The 27,236-nt window shown below is 42.1% G+C and overlaps 1 protein-coding gene across 1 annotated transcript; it reads left to right on the forward strand.

Annotated features, from left to right (window-relative positions):
* The first annotated feature begins 541 nt into the window (after window positions 1–541).
* Window positions 542–24,423, forward strand: LGMN (legumain). Its single transcript, XM_009648971.2, has 13 exons — window positions 542–752; window positions 8,632–8,729; window positions 9,592–9,673; window positions 10,211–10,296; window positions 12,885–12,960; window positions 13,430–13,492; window positions 14,420–14,486; window positions 16,106–16,224; window positions 16,912–17,001; window positions 17,672–17,869; window positions 18,531–18,701; window positions 19,807–19,874; window positions 20,673–24,423. The coding sequence occupies exons 1-13, from the start codon at window positions 615–617 to the stop codon at window positions 20,710–20,712; spliced, it is 1,296 nt and encodes a 431-aa protein (XP_009647266.1). The 5' UTR covers window positions 542–614; the 3' UTR covers window positions 20,713–24,423.
* The last annotated feature ends 2,813 nt before the right edge of the window (window positions 24,424–27,236 follow it).

Here is a 27,236-nt window from a genome sequence, read left to right on the forward strand (position 1 = left end):
GAACAGCGGCACGGCCCCTCTCCACCCTCTCTGGCTTTGCAGGCACAGAGAGCTTTTGTGATGCTCTGACCTTCCAGCTCCCAAGCAATTCTCAATGTCTATGCATCCTTGTGCCTATATCACCCGGGATTTGACTCGGTAATAATGGGCTAATTGCCAGCGCGTGGAAACCAGGAACTACATAAGCAGAGGCCAAGAGAATAGTTACAAATCTGAAAAAGTTTTATCTGTGAAATACTTGATAGTGAGGCTTGCTCTGTATTTGAGGCTTATTCATGACTAGCTATTGTAGAACAAAGCAACCAGAGGGAGCTGAAAGACTTGGTTGTCCTATTCAAAATTGCTTTCAGTCAGATTTGAAAGCTGACAGAAAACTCTTGTAACTAGTAGCAGCTTGGTGCTAAAGGAAGATATGACCAGAAATTGTATTGTGGGTTGAATGGTCTGTAAAACACAAAAAAAACCCCACAAGCAAGAAAAACTTCTAGTTGTGACACTACTGATGTTTGGTTTGTGTTTTATTTTTGACTGATGTCCTCTGATCTAATTCTCTCAAACTTTTTCATTAGGTTTTTTTTTTTCCCTCCCATTCCTGGAGTAAATAAAGGAGAGAGATGATACTGAAAGCGATTGTGCTGCTGTGCTGTGCTCTGGGCATCAGCACATTCCCCATGGAAGAACCTGAAGATGGAGGCAAGCACTGGGTGGTGATTGTTGCAGGTTCGAACGGCTGGTACAACTATCGACACCAGGTAAGGACCACTGGTCCCACATGCTGATGCTGGCCACACTCCAGAAGATGCCTGCTCTGGGACTCACGGGGAGATGATAGCTGCCTAGACTAGTTCAGCCCTTCTATCTTTTGGGCAAGTGCTTCTACTTCTAGGCTTCCAGGAGTGTGTGAAGTTTTCAAAACTATCAGCAACAAGATTCACTCACAGCCTGGCCTTAATTCTTGGCATTGTCACCCCAGGAATTCCCTTCCACCGTTCCTTTTACTATTTTAATTTTTTGTTTGCTTACAACTTTGTCCAGTCTTTCATCTTTTGAGAAGCTGTCATTAGCAGGAGGTGCAGTATTCTTCCTCTAATCATGCTTTTGCATCCTGGGAGACTTGTATCATTTAGGCTAAATATTCTATTACTAGGCTAGAGGATCTGACCCCAACTTGCAGGTGAATAAATGACGTTTTAAATTAAACCTCATTTTGAGACACATGCATGTTTCTTTCCATTTGTTGTCCTCTTTTCCTTATGTTATGAAAAAGCTCCCCTTCTTATCTCCAGTTAAAAAAATCTGTGAAGGCCACAAATGCACAAGTGTGTTTTTGTGGGGTGGAGGACATGCAGAAGGGGGGTTCTCTTTAACCTGAATCAGTTTGCTCGCTGAGTTTGACAGCATGATCTCAGAGTTGTGTTGGCACTACAAGGGTGTGGAGCACCGAGGTGTAGGGATCAGAGTGAATGGCAGAAAGAGGAGAAAAGGGAACAGGAACTCCTGAGTTTGACACTGCTGTCAAAGCCAGTGTGTTGTGGAATTGTGGTGTGAGTGTGAGTGTCAGGATGGACAAGATTAAATCCAAGTGACTTAACTCTGATTAAGTTCAAGACTTATAATCAGCAGTCAGGAGACTACTGCAGTTTTTCCCTTTGGGGAATTCTTGGGCAATCCCTTAAACAGATTAATTTACACTTAAATGCAGTCTTGGCTCTAAACTTGGAACTAGCTTTTTCTTTCTTGGAGAACATGGTCCATTTGATTCTGATTTATGTGTACATTTGTATATTTCTACATGTTAGAAAAATAGTTTACTAGACTAAGGTGAACTCAAACAGAGAGTGAAACCCTAGTGTACAAAGCCAGCATCTTAAAAGTTAAACTGTATTAAATGTACTGGGAGCATATATCAATCTGATTTGCCAAACACTGAAACTTTTAAAAGTATTATTTTTAATGTAACTGCGTGTAAAATCTAGAGAGGCTTCATCCTCTCTATTTCTGTTGATTGAGGAAGAAATGAGCCTTTTGTGTGTTGGGTATGCTGGGTTTTATGTTTACGTTTCTCCTCCCCCTCAGCTCACAACCAGTTTATCATTTCAGCGCAGTGGTGAGCTTAAAACTAAATGAACCAGACTGACAACCCTGTTGCATCTGAAGAAGAACCTGTTACTGGCAAATGCTACCGCAACACTTTGACACACTAGTCTTAGGGATTTTGCCTGCTCCTTGCACTGTAGCTATCACCTGATAACCATATTTGGGATATTGCAGCCTTAATGTAGACCCTTCCTATCTCAAATTAAATCTGAAAAAAGAGATTTTAAAAGTTGAAATCGGAATACAATTATAAAAATACTAGTGTTGTACTTGATCGCTGCCCGCCCTGGGGTGTCTAAATATAATTACTGGTTGTTCCTATTGCTGTATAACCAGTCTCGCTGGCTCTCCTCCACTCTAGGAGGAGTTAATACTGCAACATTCATTCTTTAAATAAAATTACATTTTTGAAGCTGTGGCTCATGAGAATTACTTTGCTGCAGTTGCCCAAGCATAGAGTTTTTGATCTTCCTGTCAGCGAGCCTTCAATGGCAAGTATGCCTACCAGGTATAATAGAGTTATCAAGAACACAAGATGCACTTACATATTTGTGTCCAACAATAAGTTTTCTAAACATGCCAGTTTCACAGAAGCAAATTAACTTTTGAGTGTGGTCATGCTTTGCAGACTGCTATTAAGTTATTGCTTTTCAACATTAGTAAAAATGAGAACAGGATTTCTTTAAACACCTTCATTTTGAAGGTAACATCAACTAACAATGCAAAATACCTGCGATGTGAGATTGTTCTGAATTTCATGCCTAGAAATTTCTGTATTTTAACCTCTACCACTTGCTTCAGGTACAGTATTAACATTTAAAAAAAAAAAAAAAGAAAATTAGACCACTACTAATAATCCTATCAAAGTTATAAAATCAGCCTCAAAATAAGTGAATCTGTGTGAAGGACCCTTCAGAATGGGGCTGAGCTCCCACTTACCTGTCCTGGGCAATGTACTGTGCCTCTTAACTTTTTACAAAAAGAATCAATTCCTGCACGATGCAGTGCGTCAGCAGCCTGTGCTGTCTTGCCTAGCGGGCTTTTGTAGCCAACCTGAAGGGCCTGGCAGGAGGGAGCACCTCCGGTGGGAGGGCATACTGTGAGACAGACCTGGCAATTGTTCATGGAAGATCCACTCTGTGTGCGTCACGAAATGTAATCCAGAGAAGGGTGCCAAAAAATTGGGGAAACTTGTTCCCAGCAAAACCAGCTGAACTGTAGACTTCTAGGAGAGTTACAGAGGAGGAAAGGAGAAATCTCAGCAGTTACAACAGAATTTTGGAAGCATTATGCAGACTGATAACCATGTCTTTATGTGTGTTGTTAGTATTCCCTACTTTACAGCAGTGGAAGCAAAAGCACTGTAAATATTTAAATTATTTGCTCAAGTCATTTGCAGTGGAAGCAGGAGTAGGACTTGGACTTACAGTTCCGTGCTTCATCCATCGTGAAAGTCATTCTATAGTGACCACATGGAGAAATGCATGTTATTTTTCAGTAGAATAATACCCATATCATCAGAAAGTACAGCAGCACTCCAGGATTGCAGATTTGTGTAATTCTTTGCTTTCCAAGGTATAAACTGCAGAATAAATCTTGTACTCTAATTCACTTTCCTCCTGTCATCACCTTTCTTCCTCAGAGCTTCTGTGGTCTAGCCTGTGTACAAGTGAATTTTTACACATGAATGTTCCAGTAAGTAGTTGCTCAATGTGACTTTTTTTTATTACTGGACTGGTTGCTGTTCCCTACATGCAGCTAAGCACTGATAATATCCCTTCGTAATTTGAGACCTCTGCTGACACACCTCTGGGTTTCAGTTGCTCAGTTCAGCTGTTCAGGGTACAGTTAATACATGATGTTTCATGTTTGTGTATTACATTTGTATTTTGTGAGCTCCAGTTGCTTTGTATGCTGTCTGTGCACAGCACAGTCAAAACCTACTCTGTTGCCTTCTGCAATAGTTACCTAATGGCAGGATGTGTTCATCTGACTCAACAACCGTAAAAGGAGAAGAATATTACACCTTCAAAAAAAAGTCTAATTTCATACATGAAAATTTGTGGGGAAAATAGTCCATCATTGTATGCTCTACAGACTCCATGAACAGTAAGTTTGTAAAGACTGTGCAGACCCTGTAAATGCTGAGTTTGCCCCTGTAACCTCAAGGAATCTGAAACTCCTTCTAAGACTTGTAATTCAGCTGTCAGTGGTCAGGATCCACTATCAGTGGTGCAAACCTCAAGTGTAGACAGATAAGGAAAAAACCACCGTTTGCACTTATCTCTGAGTGAGATTCACACCTTGCAGGCACTTGTTTCCTCTGTGATGGCTGAACTGGGACTGTTTCCTAATCAGGATGATCTAAATGTCTTACACATTTAGCTCATCAAGTTTCTAAAATAAATTTTAAGTGTTTTGAATAGTGTACAGCCCAATGTGACAGGCTTACTGTCATTGCAAAGCTAGCTTGTATATTGCCTTATGCTTCTGGCTTATCAGTTCTTCGGTGTTTTTACCCATAACTTAGTTTTTTTTATTAGAATTGCTTGGGCTGTGGAAGGACTATCGACATGCTCCTCTCTGCTCCTCCACAGTTATTCTGATTCCTCTATAGCAGCTTTTTTATTACCAGACTGGCTGCTATTCTCTAAATGCAACGAAGCATTCATAATATATACCAGAAAGAGTGCTTCCCCCCATTCCCTGACAAAGTGGTTCAGCTCTGTACAATGCAAAGAGCTACATGATATGTCTCTGTAAAGCTTAGTGACATATGTGAGCAAATACAGCACGAAATGCTACTGGTGGATTTAGAGAATGAGCCAACAACTAGCTTTCCTTAAGATAAATAGAATTTTGTATGTACTTCTGCCTCTCCTTGGAGGTGGTCGTACCAGCTAACTAAAACCTAAAGCTGGCTTCACAAACGGATCAGAAAGAGAGACAGACCAATACTTTCTGGATACTCCAAAAGACATAGTCAATGGAAAAGCCTCATGAGAAACAGTCTTAATAAAGGTGGAGTACATAGTTGAGGAGCAAAATAGCTGAAAAAGTCTGGTAAAATTAAAATGCTGAAAATAAAAACATTTGCATTTGCATACATGGGTCTCTTTCCAGGTGTTGTTTTTAGTCTTCTACTTACTGAGCTTAATAGGGTAGGGTTTATTCAGGGTTTTGCACACTACCAACCAGAGCAGTATTTTATTCCAGGACAGTGCTAAATTCTCCAGTCTTGCAGGTAGCAGACATTAGGGATGCTGGGTTGCCTTGGCTACTTGGCTTCAGTTAACATTTCCTCACTCTGCTTACAAAATTGTAACTGAAGCTATGGGAAAACCTTTGCTAAGTTCTTAATACGGTTACAGTTTTTGTTTGATGCACTGATGTATGTTTAGTCAAGGGAATGAAACATGGCTGGCATTTCAGACATATTCTTCTACCATGCTTACATATTAGAGTTCATTCTTTTTTAAGCTGTGGCACTTCAGCGTACCTGTAATGGGAACAGTGCCACTTTGCAATGAAGCTGGCCTTTCATTACACGTGCTTCTTAGCCATGAACCTAGCAGTCATAAGACCAAAAGTAACCAATTTCACAGAAATCCAAGCTTTTCCCTTTAGGAACTATTTATGCATGCATGTGTCATAAAACAACCTGATTTTTCCAACACTCCTGCCCCACCAGTCTGCTTGAAAGCTGTGTCACTCATACGTGAACAGCTGTATGGCAGAGGAATAGTTGGGGTGTGGGGTTTTTTTTTTTTCCTTTTAGAATTTCCCCCAAATGTACATTTGGGGAAACAAAATGCCCATCCCAGGAAAACAGGTGAATTCCACCTCTGATCTCCATGCTTTCAAAATCTAGGAGTTAATTATTCAAGCAGATTTAAGCATAGTTCTTCCACATAAATTTATTGATGTAGCAATGGGTTCAGACTAACCTGAGGATGGAAGGTTTGAACTGTGCCATTAACAGTGACCATTTGGGAGCTGGCACCTGAGGTCAGTTGTGCGGTAGCTGTACAGCTACACCTTCTCCCATTCTTCTGTGCAGGGCAGCTGCCCAAATCATGGCCACAAAAGTATTAGTATTTAGTGACTATCCAGTAAATGTTTGTAGCATTCATTTCACATACTAAACCAACAAGAATAATACCAACAAGAGATCTGGAACAATGTTGGCTGTCTCCTTCAGGGTGGTTTTACGGGTACAGCTATGCCAGAAATAACTCTGGAAGAAACAGGGTTCAAATAGCAGTATTTGAGAGACAGTTACACATCAACAGGAAATATTCTAGATTCACATACGCCCCCCCTACTCTAGCAGCAGACTGTTTCTATTCCGGTTTTAGAGAGATTTATTTTTTTATGTGTATGGGAGGGAAGAGGAGGAGCATGTGACCAACATCAAAGGTGGCTAGTCAGGTCCGCTAATTCTATGCAAAAAACCCCAACCGTTTACTCAAACTGTCCTACTTCAGCCAATGGAGTTTTAGCAGAAAGCATCTTTTTGCTGCTCTAGCCTACATTGGTGCTACCATTATGCAACCAGCTGGCACAGTTCCCTTAGCAAAAGCCTTAAAAGGCTGGAACAATCCCCAAACAGGCGTAAGTCAAGGTTGAGGGGAATTGATTACATTGACCTGTTTCCCTGCACACTAGGGAATTTAACCCATTTAAATTTACCACCAATGTCTACTTTACTGTTTACTAAGACAGGACATAGTGAACAAACAGAAGAAACAAAAAAGCTGATAAAACATTTACAAAGCTTAACTAATTTGGGGTACTTTGGTATTAATAAAAAAACACCTCTGAAGTCCCTACTGGCCAGCTACATGGCTGTGGGAGCACAAACACTCGCTGGTTGAATGTGTTGATACTAAATCACTGTTGTATGCCTAAGCATTTCTGTGTGTTGCCAGCCTGTTTCTCTCAGTGTAACAGAAGTGTATTATGTCTTGAGAGTGAGAGGGGATCTAGGATTTACTCATCAATCAGTGTAGAGATGCCCTGATGAGCGTTTTCTTGTACTTTTGCTTGGGTTGCTTCTGAAAATCAAATACCTGTTTAGTCAAACCGGCACTCTGCTGTTTCATGTTATATGTGATGCCTTTATAACTCTGTTTAACCTCTGCCTTTTGACTTGTTGAGGCAGCAGCTGGCATAATGCTGTACAAGGAAATGGTGAGCTAGAAAGAGTGGCAATTGTCTGGGATAGGTGGAAGAGAACATAGGCTGACCTGCCTGGTAGGAAATGGAACTGCTTTTAGTAAGGACAATTTAACTTTCAGGGTTAGTCAAGTGAAGAGATTCTGCTGTGGGAGAGTTCATTAAAATTGAACGTACGTCACCCTTCCCAGAATCTTGCACAACTACCCTCTCTTTTCAGCTTCAGCCACACTTAGAACACCAAGGATTATAAAATGACAGGATTTTACAGTGTCCTTTCAGTCAAAATAGTCAAAATCACTAATACTCCTAAATAATCTGAATTTATGTAGGTCCACTTAAACCACTTTGATGAGTTCAATAGAACTAAGCTTTAAAGCTTGCTTCTTGCCTGCATTTGGCGTGTGCATTTGTAAGATGAGCTTTCTTCCATTAAATCTGCACAGCTTTTCTAGCATGTGGTAGGTTGTGGTTCTAGAGTTTAGGAATGATTGTTGATATCCCATTAGGTCATTCACAGACTGCATGTCTAAAAGAAGAGAATTATTTGGGCTGGGGTTACTAAGAATTTAGCATTTTGATAGAGGTTTGCATTTACTGTAATATCACTTTTATGAGTATTGTTATTTCTGCATCATGGGAAGGTGGTTCTGTAAAGAAAAACTGCATATTCATATCCTGTACAAGTCAGGAGAAGAGCCTGAACAGAAATTCTGCAATTCTGTTTTCCACTGAAATATGTTTTCTTGCCCGGAAGTTGCTTCACTGTTACTTCACAAGAAATACATAACTAAAAAGGAAATTTTCCTTAACCAGAATTCTCACCTAGAGAAACAAAATTTAACAAAATCTTTGCAGAGATGAGATTGGTAAATCATACTTGCTTAAGCCAAGCACAGTCTTTGATGCTTAGTCATGCAGGCTTGGTACAGAACTAATTGAAATTGGTGGATATCCAACTCTTCTTCTGCTTAGCACACTTTGGATTTGTCTGTCAGCGCACAAGGTTTTCATTCAGATTTTCTCATGGAATGCAGAACATTGCTGAGAACCTTTTGTTAAATTTTGTTATCTTACCAAGTCTGAAGTAACTTCTGGGTTTTGTTTAAATAAGAACTCAAAATAGGTAAACAAGAGAGAGATTTTAATCATAGTCTCCATTACTAATGCCATTACAAACACTGAGTTTTGGCTTAACCCATGCATTTCAGCCTGCTAGCAACCCTCAGTCTCTTATATTTGAAAGTGGTTTCCTTTGGACAATAGCCTGCTCTTAGGCCTGCAAAGCTATTTCTCTTCTTGGCTCAAAGGTAGAATCTTTGTTAAAGCTAGTAATGAAAATCTGCTTAATTTCAGGCAGATGTGTGCCACGCGTACCAGATTGTACACCGAAATGGAATTCCAGATGAACAGATCATTGTCATGATGTATGATGACATTGCTGATAATGATGAGTAAGTGATGAACGTGCACTAGTCGCAAACTATATGGTTACTACAAACATGCCATAGTCACCAGTGTATTTTGAGTTGGTAGCAGTTTTGTAAAAAAAAGCCTTTAAAACCACCTTCATATGCATAGAGACGTTTTATCCATCAGCATAATAATTCTCCTTTGAAGTGTGCTCATGAGCTTTCTAAGCCTTCCTCCACAACTCAGCATCAGTTGTGGCACTGAGGACTGCAGAGCTTCATTGTTATGAGAGTAAGTGATCTTAACTCCCAGGCCTAACAGTTTACAGCAGATAAGTAGCCTAAAACCACAAACACAGGGAAGCTCCGTGTATGACCTGCAGGGCTTTTTTGAATGGACGTTATCAGATTAATTCCCAGAATGTACATTCAACAAAGAAGGGTACATGTACCATTCTTGGTGACTCTCTAGAGCATATCTTTGCTTTCTATATGAAACAGTTCAGTTATACAGCCTCTAATTCTGAGACAACTTCAGCAGAAATCAGCGGACTTCACATGTACAGCAGCACCGGGAGCAAAGAAGAAAAGGGGCTAAAGGCAAGACTGAAAGTAGAGAGATGATAGCATTAGAGACCACCTGCCTACAGATTAATCGACATGATCTGAGGCAGGATACTTGAAGGTACTCCGAGGGTAAGGACACCTGTGGCGAGTATATGTAACTCACTGAAGTGAAAAGGCTTTTATATTCTGAGATCACTTGATGACACATGGTGCAAGCACCCATACTCTCTCAGGCAAGCTGGTCAGTCAGGACAGTTTAAATGGTTTCCTAGTTGTTCTGTGGTCATTGTGTGGCACATGGCTAATTCTTCATATTTATGTTCTGTTTAACTTTCAGAAATCCAACAAAAGGCATTATCATCAATAGGCCTAATGGCACAGATGTGTATGCTGGAGTGCCCAAGGACTATACAAAGGAGGTAGGAATGAAACACCATTCCCCAGGGAAGGTTCAGCATTAGCCAATGTTCTGAATAAATCCTTTCAGCCTGTAGCTTATACTCCAAAATGCACATAGTGTAAAGCCTCCAGCTTGTGCACCTGCATAGTTTGGCATAAAGTTTGGTGTTCATAAGATGAATGTAAATGATAGATGCTTTGAAGTGAAGCAGTGGTCATAAAAATAAACCTTTACACTGTTTCTGTGCTGGCATGCAAAATAAAATAAGGGAAAGTCTTGCATTCATAAATGTTGTAACTCAATCTGAAGAACAGTTGTGTAAGACTAATTGTTTCATTAAATCAGAACAGTAATCCAGTAACTTCGTGATTTCATGATTCAGTATCTGAGTGAATCATCAGTGGCTAATAAATTATGTGATGATATATTGAAAAGGATGTCCAGCTAAACGTGCCATCTGTGCATGGATTCTGACTTTCAGAAGCCATCTTTCTAACTGAAGATTTTGTTGTTGTTCATATGATCAGATTTAACTTTAATCCTCTTAAATCCTTAGGATGTTACTCCAAAGAATTTCCTTGCTGTTCTCAGAGGAGATGCAGAAGCAGTGAAGGGGGTGGGATCAGGAAAAGTATTGAAAAGGTAAGAGAAGCTTAATTTAGAAAGTAATTGCATGTGTCGTTGTACATTGGCACTGATTTCAACAAAAGAAGAGGGTAAACTTGAGAATCCAGCAAGACTATGTATGGCAATTCCAGGGCATTCATATTAGAAATCCAATGGTTCTGGTTTCTTAAACTATCCAGCACCAAGAAACAACTGCTGATATTTGGCTGGTATGGAGTCCAGTATAGGTCAAGGTCTAAGAACTATAGAGGATAGTGTCAACTGTATTAAGGTACTTGTTATTTAGACTATTGTCTTTTGCAAGAATAGCTTTTCGAAGAGAGTTTTATTAAGGTTTGGAGACCTCTAGGAAGGGTTTGCTAAGGCTTGGCTTAATGTACCTGAACAGTTGTATTAGTCACCTGAAGTGGTGAGACTTAGCAGTCAGTGGCAGAGGGACAGAGACAGCTTAAACAGCTCATCTGTTGGAAGAATTGCATGTCTAATCCCAGCCATGGTCTTTGTGGCAGATGTAAGGTTATTGAGGCTTTGAATATAACGAAATGGAATTGTAGTTTATAATTAATCGAAAAAAATCTTTGCAATTGAAAAAGTAGTATAAGCAATTAACCTGGTAATAGGTGCATTATGCTTAAGGTATTTGTAAACTAAGTTACACAAATGATTGTAAATTTGGCAGTATTCTAATATATTAACAATAATAGATTGTAGACTGGCTAAGTAGAATGTAAGATCTATAATTAATGGGTGTAGTTTATAAAGGCTTATATAATTTAGATGATTCAAGAATAAAAGCAATATATTTGAGGGTCTAATTAGAAGACCTCTTGAAAAGATACCTGGTGTCAGTTACTCATCTTGCTTCTACAGAGTTTGAGATAAACTATGGTGCCTATTTACTAAGATGTGTTATATTTCTAATTCAAATACCACTGGTAAAGAGTTACATCATGTTATATTTTTCTATGTACAGTATTTCCTGTAAAACCTTTAAGAATTTAAATTTGACCATTTGGAAGAACTAACCTAGTTAAAGAAAAATTGTTTAAGTGCCTATCTTCATCTGACAGTTTAATTTTAGAGACAAAGCAATGAAACAGAAGGGAAGAATCCTGCACTGGCATTGGGGAGAATAAAAAAAATGAGGGAGCAGGGCAGTAGTCAACTTAGGTATTGCTCTCAGTTGTTTAAATTTCATCTTCAAAAGCTGAGAGAGAAAATGATATATGCAAGGCATGTAGGCAAAAAGTTAATAAATTGCTGTACAGTTACTAGATTGTTCTCTTCTAGTGGCTGGAATGAGTCAAGATGTAACTATAAAGCATTTTTCATTAAAAAAAAAGTACTTCAGAGCACACCTCACCTGTGAAAGCTCGATGTTACAAGTCAAATAAGGGAGGGGCTGTGCAGAGGGCCAAAGACTCTCTGATACTGAGGAAGACAACTTGAACCCACATATAAAAGTCTTAGTTATTTACATTTCACCTTGTTTGAATTTTTTGCACTTAGGGTCAAGAGTGGGAGCCAGAAAAATAACACCCAACCCTTCCTTGTTAGGCTGTGTTGTGTGAATTTCCAAGTGGTCTGACTTCTGCTATAGGGTGGGACAAGAACTCAGTTATCCTCTGTCCAAAAGGCTTCTAGATTGTCTCCCAGGCCAGGCAGAAGCCTGGACAGTGTCCCCTTGATTTGCTGCAGTCATACCTCTTTGCAGTTAGGAAAGAGCAAGAGCAAATATGGATTTCTGGACCACTGATACAGAGGGAGAGAGGAGGGCTTGGGGACTCCTTCCAAACTGTTCACAGTATTTTTATATTTAGTTGTTCCTGAACACAGTTTAAAAGCAAAATCCCTTTGCAGATCTGGCTGTTTGGGCAAGACCTTAATATCACCCAAACATGATCTGTTTGCTTTAGCATGTAATAAAAATCCCCAGCAAACAGTGTACTGCGCAGACGTTAGGGAATCAGAGCCTGTGAGCACGCAGTGCTCAATCGACTGCAGAGCAACTTAGTACACATGCCAGTCTAGCCTAGTGGGTGAGTTGTATATGGACTGGTTCTTCATGGAGATGTAGGCTGACTGATTTGGCTAAGTATGGCCATACAGATCACAACAAGGTAATACATAAACATACCTAAGGATCTTACCAAAGACGTTTTTATGGTTTATCCCTGTGTTATTGGTGCTTCGGTATAACTTAGTTATAAAACCATTCCTTTTTTACCAGACTGCTATGAATGCCTGCAGTATAACAGATTCTTCAGATAGGCGTTAAGAAACAATTGTGCTCCCACCATACTCGACGTGCCAGCCCCTGCCTGGTGAAGTGAAACGTGAAGTGTAATTGCCCAGTTCCCCATGCTTGAGGGACTAGCCTACATCCCTGGTTTCATTCCTCCTGCAGACACTCATCTCCTCTCATAAGCACCCGAAGTACTATGCTTTGGGGGGAAAAAGTATTACTGAGAGGAGGAGGTGCTTCAGCTGTATAATTTTTGAATATTGCCGTGTCTTGGCATTGAGAAGCAGATGAGGTTTGTTGTAGTGAAGATTAGGTTGGAGTTGTTAGAAATAATTTGCTTGCAATTTTTTCATTACAGTGGTCCCAAGGATCATGTGTTCGTTTATTTCACTGACCATGGAGCCCCAGGACTTCTGGCTTTTCCTGATGACGATGTAAGCATTTTGAGGGATTACTTTATCATAAAACCTATCCTTTTAGTGACATACTCAAATAATAGGTAATAAATGTAAAACACAAAACTATTTGATGCACTGCCATATTGAGAGGGGAGGCAGAAAAGGAGCATCGTCACCCCAGTTTGGATTTTTTCAAGTTTGAATCTGAAGCATTCAAATTAAAATTAAATTATGTCATTTAATATTTCATTGGACTTTGGTGGTCCAAGCAGACCGTTTCACACAGGTATGACTTGGCTTTCTGGTGCACTATACATATCTCTAGGACCATTACTCATCTTTTCTGGAGTGGTAAATACCAGAACATTGTATTTCAGAAGGGCAAAGCACTGGATATATTTAAGGGGAAACAGTAAAGCTATTCACAGCAGTTAAGTTTGTATTCCCATTAAGTGATTTCTGTGTCTATTAAAGTGGTTTTAATAGAAGCCTTCTTATTTTACAGCTTCATGTGAAGGACTTGAATAAGACTATTTGGTACATGTATCGTCACAAAAAATACCAGAAGGTAAACAAACATATCAGAAGTTGTGAGATTAAAAGAGCAGCTGACATGGAAGAGAGATATTTGTCTTCATTTTGAGAGATGTTTAAAGGAGGAGGAAGCTGTTGCCATGCAATGAAATTTGGATTAGGATTTTGCATTTACAAGGATTGATCCTCTCCAAATTTTCTCTTTCTATTTTTAGTTTACTGCATATTTGCAGTCAATGTTGTAGTAGTGTACTGCCTTTTGAGAACAGTATATATTTTGACCAATGGTGGAGAAACAACTACTGCACCCTCATAATATGTACCTGAGTTGTTCTTCCTGTGCTTAGTTCACTTCAGACTGCACTGTTACTACAGGAAGTTTGCATATACCTCGTGTTTCTCTTACAGTTACTAACATTGTTTAAGAGACTTTAAGAGACTGTACCTCTTGTCAGAAAATTCTGTGCATTTATTTCATCACAAGTAGTTTTAAGCACAAACCCTAATATTTAGGGCATTGTAGCAGCTTCAACGTTTAGAACATTTTTAGTATCTTTTTTAAGCATCTTTCTGTGCTAATCTGTCTACTATGGCTGGCTGTATTTAGGAACACATAAATGGCCATTGGTTCCAGAAATACTACATTCAGTAGCCGTACATTGCTGTGCCTAAAGAGTGATTGTATTTGATTTGTGCTTTGTACATTAGTCAGTAGATCCCTGTGGGTTCTATAGAGATTAGTAGCATCTTTTCATTGTGATTATGTTTCCCTTTTCCACATAGTTTAGTTTTCCAAAATGAAAAATTGATCTATTTGCTTTTGTGTTTTATTTTGTAGCGTTATGGATAGCTTTTGTTTCAGGGATGGCAGTACAGGCCAGCCAGCTGCAGCTGAAGAGCACTGAAGGACTTTTTGCCATTTCCTCATGGAGTTTCTCAAGGTCTCTGATTTATTTCACAGATGGTGTTTTACATTGAAGCATGCGAGTCTGGATCTATGATGAATCATTTAGCTGATAATATCAATGGTGAGCAATCAGTAAACTTCATGAACTTAGATGTCACAGCTTGTCACAGGTGGGACCTAAACAGATACTCTGTCAGGGATAGGTTCAAGGCACTTTTATGTATGGGTTTAGCAGGGGAGCACAAGAATTAGAGAAAGTAATATTCTCCATTCATGGGAAGTTCCTTTTAAAGAATTAATGGAGCCTTATAAAGACTGTCAAGTCTTTCGGTTTCCTGCAAATGAGAAGTTGAAAAAGTATTTCTTTTCAGGAACTATGTGGTTGCCCTTATGCTGACATTTCTCAGCCTCAGCACAGCTCACAGCAGGTGTGAAGCTCCTGCTATCGGTTTCATTGAGTAGCAAAGGCACTTGGGAGACATCATTGCCAGGCAATTTTGCTACGCTTATTGCACAATAGCCCAGGAAGCAGAACTCAAATTTTTCAGAGTTTCTAAGCTCAGCCTTGATTAGGACGAGGAATCACAACCTTTTCAAACTCCTGCTCCATGGCAGGGAGACTGATTGCTTTGGCTTTCTTGTAGTTTTGAAGCTGTGATTCCAGGGAAGACAACCACGTGCCTGTCCGTGGCTTCCTGGGTCTTTGGCCCTGGAGTATGCTGCCTGGCACCCACCTAGACTTCTTACAGCCCTATCAAGGATTTACAGAAAGTTCACACAGAATGTTTCATACTGATGATTGTTCAAAATAAAGGCTCTGTGAATCAGTGTTTTTCAAAGTCTGTTCTATTGGAAATTTCCATTTTTCTGGTTTTACCATCAGCTCTGCCACAGACTTAGAAAGGCGAAAAATTGACAATTTATGTATTATACTGTGAAGCTGTCTTTGGCAGCCTTCAGTGGTGAACTACAAAGCTTAACTGGTTACGTAGTAAGCATTTTAAAGGGTGCTAAGAGCGGCACTTTACTACAAAGACAAGATTTAAGACTTCTTGGCTTTTGAACTTGAGGTACACTCTGAATAGAAACAACACTATAGCTATATAAAAGCATGCCTAACACTTCTTCATTTTGAAACTTGGACTTCCCTTCAGTTACACAAGTATGCTATGAGTTGACTTCGGCAAAAAGCCAAAATAGCTTTTGTCTTACTAATACCTGTAAAGACATGTTTACAGTATTTTTGTTGTGTTAGAAATGACTTACTGGGAATACTGTGCTTGGGGCAGATGTTATAGAGATTTGTTTTCCTTTTCTCTCAGTGTAGAGCGTCATCCAAGAAAGGATATGACTTAGGTGGCATTTTCTGGAAGAAAAGATGATTTAGGGGATTTACTCCAAGTCTGGGAAAAAGTCCTCATTATTGTAATAAAGAAAACGAATGTATAGATTGTTGTCACTGCACAGTGTTCTCAGGCAGTCCTTTGAATAATAGATTTTTCTCTCAGAAGTGCATACTCTTTAAACACCCCAGACCACACATTTGGCAGCAAGGAAGGAGCTCTTGTAACAGCACTGAGGTTGACTGAACAGAATGATTAACAGGCTTCTTTCCTTCCTGCTACTTGGAAGTAAATGATTGAAAGCCAAAATACTTAGCCAAATACATCACATGCAGAAAAGTACTAAATCATGTGGCGGTTAAAAAAAGAAAAAAATTACTTTCTATTTGTCTTACAGTTTATGCAACAACGGCTGCAAATCCCAGAGAGTCATCTTATGCATGTTATTATGATGATGAAAGGCAGACTTATCTTGGGGACTGGTACAGTGTGAATTGGATGGAAGATTCAGATATGGTAAGTTACTTACATGAGGTTTCTGCATTTCCATGCATGGAAAATCACTGGGGTTTTTAAAAATAGCTCCTTTACAGGATTTGTGAAAATACTGGGTTTTGTGTGACACTGAAATTAACACATTGAGTTGGTAAAAGTATTTATCTACTACTCATAACCATATATCATCTTTATTTGCTTGGGCCACTAAATTTATGTCTGAAACTAACTTTCAGAAACATTGTCTTCTTTTGTTATTTATAAGGTTAGAAACTGTCTGACTTCTAGTTTCAAATTCACATAATCTTGATTTGCTGATCTGAGACCACATCTCCCAATTTATTAAACAAATTGGGCAGTTCAGTAAGTTGTACCTCTGCTTCAGGGAGCCTTAAATACTGAACTGTGGCTAACCCATTCATTAGCGTAAATGGAAAACAGTATTGATGAAACAAATCTGGGATTTGTATGCTGGCCCACTTCCTTCGTGCCTATTTGCTAGGAGATTAGGAAATCACTAAAAGCAATTTGATAATATGCTGTCAAATCTGCTTTTCAATATTGACTTTTATGTCTTTCAAAGGTTGTATAGCTCTTGCCTTATACTTCCTTCTATATACTAGCAGCTAAGACACTTTCCAGGTTTCCTTGCATTTTTAGAAAGCTGAATGTAAGTATCTGTGACCACATGGAAGTTTCTTCATGCAGGAGGACCTAAGAAAAGAAACGCTCCACAAGCAGTTTCAGCTGGTGAAGAAGCGTACCAACACGAGCCATGTGATGCAGTATGGTAACAGAGTACGTATTTGAGTGGGCTTCCTGGTCAGATATATCTTAAAACTTTTTGTGCCCTATACTTTCATCCCTTTAAAAAAAAATGAAATCAACCCTGCCAGTTTACAGTGATTTAGAAAGTGAAACTGTTCATCTCAGAAGACCACTTAGCATTTAAGAGATGATGGTCCTGATGGTAAAGGAAATACAGCTTTGTATTGTGCTTTAATCCAAGGAGTCAGGATACAAGTTGTCCTCCAAGCTCTGCCAGCGATCGAACACTTCACTTCAGTCAAGTATAAGAAGGGTATTTACCACTTCCAAGCATATTATGAATATTAATGTTAGTAAGTACATTGATCCCTCAAATGGGAAGAGCTAAGAGGTCATACATCCTTTATAATAGTCCCATTATTCAACAGATTAATTGTTTGTTAAAAAAAGAAGTTCGGTTACTTAACCTGACGGTCTTTTTCCCCACAGTGAGTTCTGGAAATAAAAGTTCCCTGATTTTGGCAGCCTTGACCTTGTATTAAAAAAACTCAATGTGTGCACACACACTCACCGCCCATCAATCTCCTTTATTTTCTCTAATAAAGCAAGTTTAGAGAGTTAGGTTTGCATGGCAGAGCAAAGACAGGCTACCTACTGGAGGTGACTGACAGTTTCCATTTGTGTACTTTCCAACCTTCAGAGCATCTCCTCCATGAAAGTGATGCAGTTTCAGGGCATGGGGAAGAAAGCTACCCCCATTTCTCTGCCACCTGTAGAACACAATGACCTGACGCCTAGTCCTGATGTGCCTTTTGCAATCATGAAACGAAAGCTGATGGCTACCAATGACATTTATGAGGTTAAGAAGATTGCTGCAGAGATGAAAATACACCTGGAGGTAAGCAAAAAAAAAAAAAAATCGAACTAATTTGAACTACACATCAGGTCAGATTAATTTCCATCATAAGCAATGGCAGAAGTAACACCCCTGAAGCCAATGGGGTCGCTTCCAGTTTTGCAGATTGCAACATATATTCTTCAGTCTGGTAACCTCTAGCTGAGGGTTTGCTCTTCCTTTAAAATGCAGGGATCTGTTCTACAAGGCACATTCAGTAGTGATTCTCTAGGCAAATGTAAGCATGCAAAAGTCAGTCTCACAACTTTTATTGCCAGGAAATCCCTCATCTGCATCCATAGGGATTCTTGTTGGGAGGACTTACTCTTTGGTATTAGAGAAGCTCTTGCCTCAGTGGGACTGAAGTCTCCCAAATCAAAAAGCATGGTATTCAGTACTGGTGTTATTGGTGTTTCCTTTCTTCTGGCAGAACCCTAGAAGGACAGTGAGTGATTTTGGGTGCCAGGAGTCTGACTTCCTGTCTTCCTAGTTTTCATTTGTGTATTAAGAGGTCCAAAAGACTCTACTAAAAATAAATGGCAAAATTAGGTTCCTTAAAGAGCCCAAGAGTTGAGGGAAGTTTAAAGAAAGAGAAGTTTCATTCGAAGTCTTCAAATTAGGTTTAGAAAAAGCATGTTTTAAGTTCTTGTCCTTTTGTGTGCAGGTGAAAGAATTCATCCAAGAATCCATGCGAAAGATAATCACCGTAGTAACAGGATCAAAAGAACAGACCAACCGAATTCTGTCAGACAGATTGACCATCAGCAATTATGACTGCTACCAGTCAGCAGTGAACCACTTCAAAGCTCATTGCTTCAACTGGCACTTACCCTTGGTAAGTCAAGCATTAGATATAACCTGGTAAATGTACCAGTAAAACAAGCACAGTAATCATAAGAACATCTGGAAAATCAGTTTTTGTTAAAAAGCTAGCCTGGGGGCAATCATACAGCTTAGTTTTGGAGAAAGGGTAAGTAATGTTTTGGGAAGCAGGAAACCACTTCCACTACACCTGTAGATAAGCAAGAAGATAACTAAAAATACTTTCAGTAAAAACAACCCCCAAAACAATCCCTAATTTTTACTAGTTAGTGCTGTTGCTTCATCAGCTCCCTCTCCAGAATCCCAATATTAAATAAGTTACATTGTATTTCTGCTTGAAGCATCTCTACTGGCAAAACAGAAACACAACACTACTGCTATGAATTCATCATGCCAGTGCATTCAGATTTCTGTATTATGATTGTGTGTTGCATAGTTCCTTGCAATAGCCTACCTGCTACTTCCATGGTCTTGTTGAATTCCCGAGTGCCACTTTTTAGTTTAGGGGTTTTACTACTGTCTGCTCTTCCTGGGATCCTCGTTGAGGACCAAATCCTGTTGTGCTAAGCACTGTTTAGACAAGAATAAGACAGGTCAGTTCCTATTCCAGACAACCCAGGCCTGATGTCAAGCAAGATAACCTAAGCAGGCAGTGGTGTGTGGTAAGATGAGTCAACAGCAAATTGATTTTAGCAGAAAGCAATGGGATTACCTGGCAGTTAGCCAAGATTTAAGTGCTGTATACGAATCAAAAGCAGGTGCACTCCTTCAGTTGGAGCTTCTAATCAACCAGGCTATTAGGAGGCCACATTGCTCTGTTAAACTTTTAGTTCCTCTTTAGAGATTTTTTGGTTTTGTGGAGTTTTTTTGAATAAAATTGGTTAGATGGGCGACCCTTGCCCAAGGAGCCAGTGTGCAGCCACAGCTGAATTTACCTAATGGAGTTCAAAGAGCAAAGCACACAGAAGAAAGATCCATTCAGCCTAGTACTAGATCATCAAGACCATCAGCTAAACACCTTGAATATGAACAACATCTCTAAATTACTTGCACAATTTAGTTTGGATAAACAATACCTGCTCTTCATCACTGAAATGATTAACATTTGTTTATTTCAGTATGAGTATGCACTGAGACAGCTGTATGCCTTGGTCAACGTTTGTGAAGGAGGATACCCCATTGACAGGTAATGAGGTTCCCAGACACGCTGCGTAGTTCTATCTGTGGCTAAAAAAGCAGAAGCTAATGGGCAGATGAAACCTAATGCTAAAAGCTTCTCACTCGTTCTGCTCTGTTGACCGTTTTTTCAGTAAAGTTCTCATTCTAAAGTTAGGAATGCTTGTTTTGGAAAACATATAATTACTAGTCCCCTCCCACTCATAATGATCCATTTCCCAGTAACCCTTTAATTTCCTTGTTGAAGGCCCTCAGGGGAAATCATAGCCAGACAGAGGATCCCACTGCACCACATAACATAAAATAGCACGACTGGTGCAAAGGTGTTGCCCTGTAACTCCTGTATGCTCCTACACTGAAGCAAGGTTGGGAGCTGCTGTATTTTCTCCACTGCCCCCTCAGCTGCTGGCTCAGAACACCACAGCGCTGCGGGGCTCTGGTGAGGAAAGGCAATACAGTGCTAGTGCCCTTGTCTGTGAGCATGTGGTAGGAAAGCAGGGAAGTAATGGTCCAGGCTGACCCTTACAGAGCAAAGGAAGCATGGTGTTGAAATTCTGTCTTGGGAGTTTGTGGTAGAGGATGGGATCCTCGCTTGTGAGTCATGCGAGAGGAAGAAAAAGGGGAGAGGAAGGCAGAGGGGTAGGGAATGGGAGGGTGGACTGGTAGTTTAGGCAGCGTGCATGTGCAGCCCAGAAGGTGAAGAACTGCTGCTTCCACTCCTGGTGGCATCCTGCTGCAGTCAGCTTGGGAAATAGTTTGAGAGTAGAGCACCTGAAAAGCTTCTCATCATTTTTGTTCTCTGTTGCAGAATATGCCTGGCCATGGATCAAGTGTGCCTTGGGTATTGATGGAAACAGCAGTCCCTAGTACAACCCTTACTACAATGATAACTTTTCATAACTGTAATAATCCAGACTTTACATGCATGCAATATGAAGAGAGTCCACCACTGTACTGGAACTGTGCCGGGAGCTGAGGCACCTACCATGAGCGATGCAGCACTTGCCAGTGCCCTCCCCTGCATCCCCACCTGCTGACAGCCTGCTGGTTTGACACAGGCGTTTTGGCAGACCGCCTGGCGCTTTCAAGATGGATGATTTGTTTCAAAGCGCAATGCTCTTAATCTCTGGATGAACACTACAAACCACCTATCAGTGATTGCTAAATTTATGCTAAATTCGACCATCGATTCATTAATTCTGGATATTTTTTTTGTACTATTGCTAACTACTAGCTTTTTAAGAAAAGTTAAGAATTCCATTACAGTGACTAATCAGCGACTAATTTGCAGATTGGTTAAAGAGTGAAGAAACCAAAGCTTGTTCTTTAAGCTTTAACTCCTTAGCAGTTTAAAGAAGTGAGTTGCATTCAAGAACTATCAGATGTGTGAACAGCACAGTTAAACTGTGAACAGTAAAAGTCTTTGTGGGTAGAAAGCACTGTTTCCCAAAGAAAAACACAAATATCTAAAGCTGTAAATTTAGCACCCGTATGCTATAATTAAATGTATATACACACAAATCTGTGGGAAGTCACAGAGTACAGGAATTGCCTGTAAATGAAAATAAAGTTGACAGTTTCATCAATCTACAGGGCAATGCAGTGTTAGACATCTTGTGTCTTGAAAATGAATGAGACCTAATTAATTTTGTGATGTTGCATTAAAAGGTTATCTATCCCCTGTAAGCCTTTTTTAAGATAGGTCATCTCAAAAAAAACCCCAACCCACAAAACCCAAAACAAACCCCAAAATTTCAACCCAAAAGCAAAACCAACAGCAAAATATCAAAAGCCCAAAATCACACTTGAAGGCACTACTCCTTAGAGGTGACTCAGTAAACGACAAGCAGGGGGAAAATTAGAGGTTATGAGGTGATTCAAAATAGCCTCAGGTTGTCTGTACCTTTCATGCGTGGAGACAGGAAACAGAAATACTCCAGGGTTCTTTCAAAAGTGTGTTAAAATATGCACAATTACCTCATCTCTGTGGGAAAAGAACAAACTTTGGCAAAAACTAAACCAGCATCTCCAGGATGGAGAGAAGTTTGGGTAGCTCAGCTTGGAGGAGAGAGGACGTAGGGGGTGTCACTGCAACTAGTTTTATATAAAGAAGCACCTGATAAAGCCAGGAGCGTTAGCACTTTCAGCTGTCTGCTGAGTGAGAGAGCGAGAGAAATCCCAGAGCACAGCTAGTGTCAAGATGGATGGGAAAAGGTAAAAGTAGGTGGAACTAGGCTTTACTGAATTAAATGAAAGTTTGTACCCTGGGGGATCTTGAAAGTTCAGATCCATGCTGCTTTTGAGTTGGTTGTTGTTTCTTTTCAGCTGTAAAGCTGAGGGGTTTTAGCAGAAATCTAAAAATAAGAGAGTATGAAATCCTTGTGTGCCTGACTGTGTTGCAGGTGTTCCCCTGATGGCAGGAGGAAGGGTTGGCCACACAGGACAGCTTTTAGGCAGTCTGGCTGCTGTGATGGAGTGTACTGAGAGCCCCCAGTCACTTTGAAAGCACAGGAAAAATTACTCCTTCAAAGCCTTGTTTGAATGTATACATTAAATCTGCAAAGTTTTACACATCTCTGCTCTTAGAGTTGTTCTCTGCCCTAGAAATCCAGCCTGCTTCTCAAGCACTTAGCATCATCAGTTCACAGTTTTAACAATTTTCTTCACCCTTTAGAAATACCCATTTTCTTCTGAAGTATTTGGAAGAGGCTTTTGGTCTTTTGGATTTTCGTATCTAGAATGCAGAGGGAAGCAAAAAGCCCTCCAGGTTCTTCACAGGAAACATCGCTTTACAGCCAAGAGTCTCCAGCCGTAGTAAGTAGCCTCAAAAACTAATTATCAGATGAAATCTCAGCTGCTGGCACACATTTTTATTTTCACACATTATTGACACCCAGGTGGCACTTGTACCTCATGATCATCACGTGCCCTGGCCCTCCTGCAGAACCCTGGAGCTCTGAGGATGCAAAGCTGAACTGTGGAAGAGTGGGATTTTCTTCTGTTTTCCTCCTGCAGAAGTGATTCCCAGAGCTTCACCATCCTAAATGCTACCCATGGTGGTGTCACCTCTTCCCTTGGGGATGTGCCAAAATGAGAGAGGCAATCTGCTGAAGGTGTCGCTGCACCCCGATACCATCTGTGCCCCACAGAAAGCATTAATGTGCTATTGAATTTCCAGTTTGTATCCAGAGACCCATTTTCCTTGCGGTCACTCAGGGAACAGCCCCGCAGAAGAAAAAAACCAACAGCCTTCACCCGCACGGATCAATACATCTGTTCTAAGGCCTCCAAATAGCATCAGATGGGCTTAGTGTCTGCATGGCAGACTTTATTTTGGGATGGTAATAGAACCTGATGAGAAAATCATTTTAGGATTGTGCAAGGTCACTTTTACGCCAGCATGTATTGGGCAAGCGCTGACACCCTCCCTCTTCCTGCAGGCATGCAGCTGATCAGGCTGCCGTTCCTAGAATGCTGGGGTGCAGGAATGACTTCTGCAACGTATGGAAAACTGTCAGGTTCCCAGCAAATTGTCATCACCAAGCAGAACAGGGCAAAGTTGAGGCTGTGGTATTTACAAAAGCCTTTCCTGAGCCGAAGTTATGTATATCCGTAACTGGCAAGAGTGTCATTTGCACCAGCTGGGGCTTCCTGTCCTCCTCCTCACTGCTAGGAACAGAGCTCAAGGTCCTTTCCCCAGCTGCTCTGTGCCAAACCTGCCGTGTGTTTCCACCCAACATCCTGCTGCACACAGCAGTTCACCGCCTTTCCTTTGAGGGGACCTGGAGGGCAGGAGGCACACGCAGCCTCTGTAGTATGCCGCATGCTGACTATTTCTATATAATGCAAACTTACATGGACAGAGTTTTGTTCAGAGCGCGTGCAACCACCCTGCCTTCTCTGCTAGCAATAAAGCAGAAAGCAGTTCACCTGGTGTTGGAGATAACGCACTTTTTTAGAGATTCCAGTAAGTAGTATTTTAGCTCTGTCCAAACCAAGCTGCGTCTTCTCTCACCAGGAGGACCTAAGGTAAGTGCTGAGCCACCCTGCTCATCTCAGGGCAGGAGGCCGAAGGCCTCGTTCCTGTGCTCTGCCTCCGCCCTGTGAGACCAGGGATGGAGGAGCAGCAGAGGAAAGGACATGTAAACTAAAGTCCTGACTAAGCAGCCTTTCGTGCCAAGAGCTCCGGCAATTCTGAATCAGAGGCCGCTTCCTTCCTAGGGACATGACACCCCAAAAGAGGCAGGAGACAACAGAAATGTTACAAGTCTGTAACCCTGGGCACGACAGGCAGAGCCAGCCAGTATCGCACAGTGCAACACCCATCCAAGGAGGGACTCTGGTAGGACAAGCGGGGTCTTCACACCAGCTGGGTAGGAGGAAACCATTTTTCACAGCGCAAGGGTTTGAAATGCTGGCCCAGGGCCCCAGCGAGGCTGTGTGATCTCCAGCCCCAGGGACCTGCAGCACGGAAAGGATGAGGCTCTGAGCAACCTTGGGAGGCAGCCCCACTCGAGCGGGGATCGGCCTGGCGACCTCCAGGGGCCCTTCCCAGCCTGAATCGCCCTTTGATTGCTATAGCTTTTATTTTAGGTTATACACAACCTGCTGGTGTAATTAGTTCAGTGAATTATTGATAGATCATTTCACTGGGTGCAAAGTGGCATTAAATCAGCGCTGTGCACGAAGGGGCCACACGGGCTTTTTGTTTTTTTCTTTGCAGAAGTTGCTGGGTTCAGGAGGTCTCCCTCTTCCTCTCTCTCACACGGTGATCCTTTCCTTGTGAGTAAATGAGTGACCGTTGCACAATGTTTTTCTGCAAATGAGTGTTTGAGGCGGCCTTGGCTGGATTGCACAACCCTCCTTGGTCAAAGTCTCCTGAAACACTCCTGACTGCGGATGGCTCATGTGAGGGCCGGAGCGTGAGTCACAGCCTGACCATCTTGACTAACCAGGGAGGCCGCAGATCACCAGACCAGACTGCTTCCTCCTCACCTGGGCTGCAGCATGAGGAAACCCCATGGCAAAGCAAAAGAAGAAAAAAATCTCATGGAGTATTTAAAAATGCCCATTTCATTCCCACATTTGAAATTTTTTTTTTTTTTCTGTCAGCTGAAGTGGTAGCTGAAAGCAACACAGAACCCAGGGCACCAGGGTCTGGAGGGAGGGACGTGCTGAACCACTCCAGCAGTCTTCATGCTGGGGACTCAGAGCTTTGCCAGGGTCACCAAAATGACAGCAGAGCTGCATGATCCTGGCGCAGGCAGAAGCCAGAGTACTACTGCTGAGCTGTGAGCTTGGCAAGGCGGCAGCTGTCCCTGTCCTGGTCCTCCAGGATCCCGTCATTCAGGTCATCTCCCAGCTTGCGTTCCCTTACAGGGGACAGCTGTGGTGGGGCCCTGGGGCAGCCGGGTCACCCCTGTGCCCCAGAGATGTATGGTTAGCAAAGTCGTCGCTGGTGGTTTATATAATGTGGCCAAACAGGCCAGGTGCCCCACGGCCTCTGAGCAAGCCGTGCTCTGCACCAAGCCCCAGCACAGGGATTTCCTTCCGGGCAGCTCGTGGCCAGGGGCAGTAACTCGCATTACAGTCAATAAGCTCTGAGCTTGGGAGAGCTGTGGCAACCTTTCCAGATCAAATCAGAGCTTTGCAGTTGTTAGACCAGCAGAAAATATTGCATGTGCAATTTGAGAGCCTTTGTAAAAGCCCACAGAAATTCCGCTGGCGCTCCTTGCATTTTGAAAACTGTGATTTTGGGACTAGGCTTTGATAAATTGTAGTCTGAGCCTATTCCAGCTGTATAATCTGTGGTTCCCATCGCCCCAAGGTCCGGCCGCTGACTCAGATGTCCCAGGACACTGTGAGGTGCCGGAGCGCTTCATTTCATCAATCTGCTGCTTGACTCTGGCCGGTGCAAAGTCCGGTTGCTCTCTGGCAATATCCAGCAGATCAGTCCTAGTTTCCATCCTCGCATGTTTCTACTTTAGCCTCATCCCTGTCAGATTACTTTAGGCTCATTAACCATGAATGTTACAGTATAAAGATAACCTGATCAGGCCAAGGACTTTGGCAGACATACACATCTTGGCTCCTGGGGCTTAAAATAACTTGCAGCAGCCAGGGCAGACCGAAGCTGCTGGTCAGACTCCCCAGTTATCTGGGTCTGGTGCTGGGAACCCCCAGTCCCATTGTACATGGGCCCTGTACAGTGTGTACCTGTGCCCCGGCGGTGGGAGGTGAGGTGGGTACATGGCTTGGAGTTCTACCAAGGGGGTAAGAAGGTTGGTGGGAGGTGGGCCAGAGAGCAGTCTGGGCCTGTGGTTTGGGTGGGAAAGGGAGGCGAGAGGCGGGGAGGTGCCTCCTTTGGGTGCAAAACAGAGAATTTGGAAAGTGTGTGAGGGGTATGTCTGAGGAAAAAGGAAGGCTCATAAGTGATGCTGCCCAGAGGTTGGACCCTCCTGCTGCCACAGCCCCAGGGGTGACAGTCAAGATTATCTTCAGCATGGCCAACATGGAGCAGGCCAGCCCTCAGGACGTATGGACATCAGTGATGGTGCCTACGGTGGAAACCAGTCTCTCTGTGCTGTGTGCCAGGGTTTTAGTGGCAGTGTTACCACCAGAGGGGGAAACTGCCATAAGCTTGCCCAACACACAGGGGTGGTGGTGGGCTGAGGAGCCAGTCAGGGTGAGGACATGTTGCCTCACGGTCTGGGAGGGCTGACATGGGGTCCTGGGCTGTAGGCAGGGCGGGAGAGGCCTGGGGAGGCATTGGAGGCAGCAATGCCTCAGGGCCCTGAGAGAAGCATCTCCTCCATCAGATGGGTACTGGAAAACTGTATCTCAGGTTTTGTCACGGCATCATGGAGTGCCGCCCGCCCGGAGAGCAGCATAGGCTCCCAGCAGGAGCACACTGCCCTGTGAGAGGCTAATGGCAGCGCAAGGGAGGGGTTCAGCTCCAGCGTCCTGCGGGTGTGCTGCCCAGAGGCAAGGCAGAGGAACCGACAGCTGCACATGAGCAGAAATAACCATGAATTTGGAGTCAGCTCAGTGCCGGTGTCACACACTGCAAGCTCTGCACATGATGTCCTGATACCAAGACTGCTGTTATTCACTGTTCCTCATTCTTGGTTGTTGTCCCTTCCTAAAAAGACCTGCATGCAGCCCAAGTTGGCAGATGCACAGCACTGGTTTGCTATCTATATGCAGATTTGGCCAGTGCACGCTGCAGCTGGGCCACGTAGACACGGACATTTTAAGCCCCAGAGACTGAGAGAGCAACCAGCTACATGCGATGCCATTTTGGGGGTTGGACTAGATGACCTCTAGGGGTCCCTTCCAACCCAAAACATTCTATGATGATCCTATGATTTTA

The sequence above is a fragment of the Egretta garzetta genome, unplaced genomic scaffold (genome assembly GCF_000687185.1).
Source record: "Egretta garzetta isolate BGI_Z169 unplaced genomic scaffold, ASM68718v1 scaffold361, whole genome shotgun sequence".
NCBI classification, from domain to species: Eukaryota; Metazoa; Chordata; class Aves; order Pelecaniformes; family Ardeidae; genus Egretta; species Egretta garzetta.

Coding starts and splice junctions, on each gene's coding strand:
- LGMN (XM_009648971.2), top strand. CDS start 615: ATGATACTGAAAGCGATTGTGCTGCTGTGCTGTGCTCTGGGCATCAGC. Junction 16,225..16,911: donor GGATGGAAGATTCAGATATG/GTAAGTTACTTA, acceptor TTCTTCATGCAG/GAGGACCTAAGAAAAGAAAC. Junction 17,870..18,530: donor AGATGAAAATACACCTGGAG/GTAAGCAAAAAA, acceptor TTTTGTGTGCAG/GTGAAAGAATTCATCCAAGA.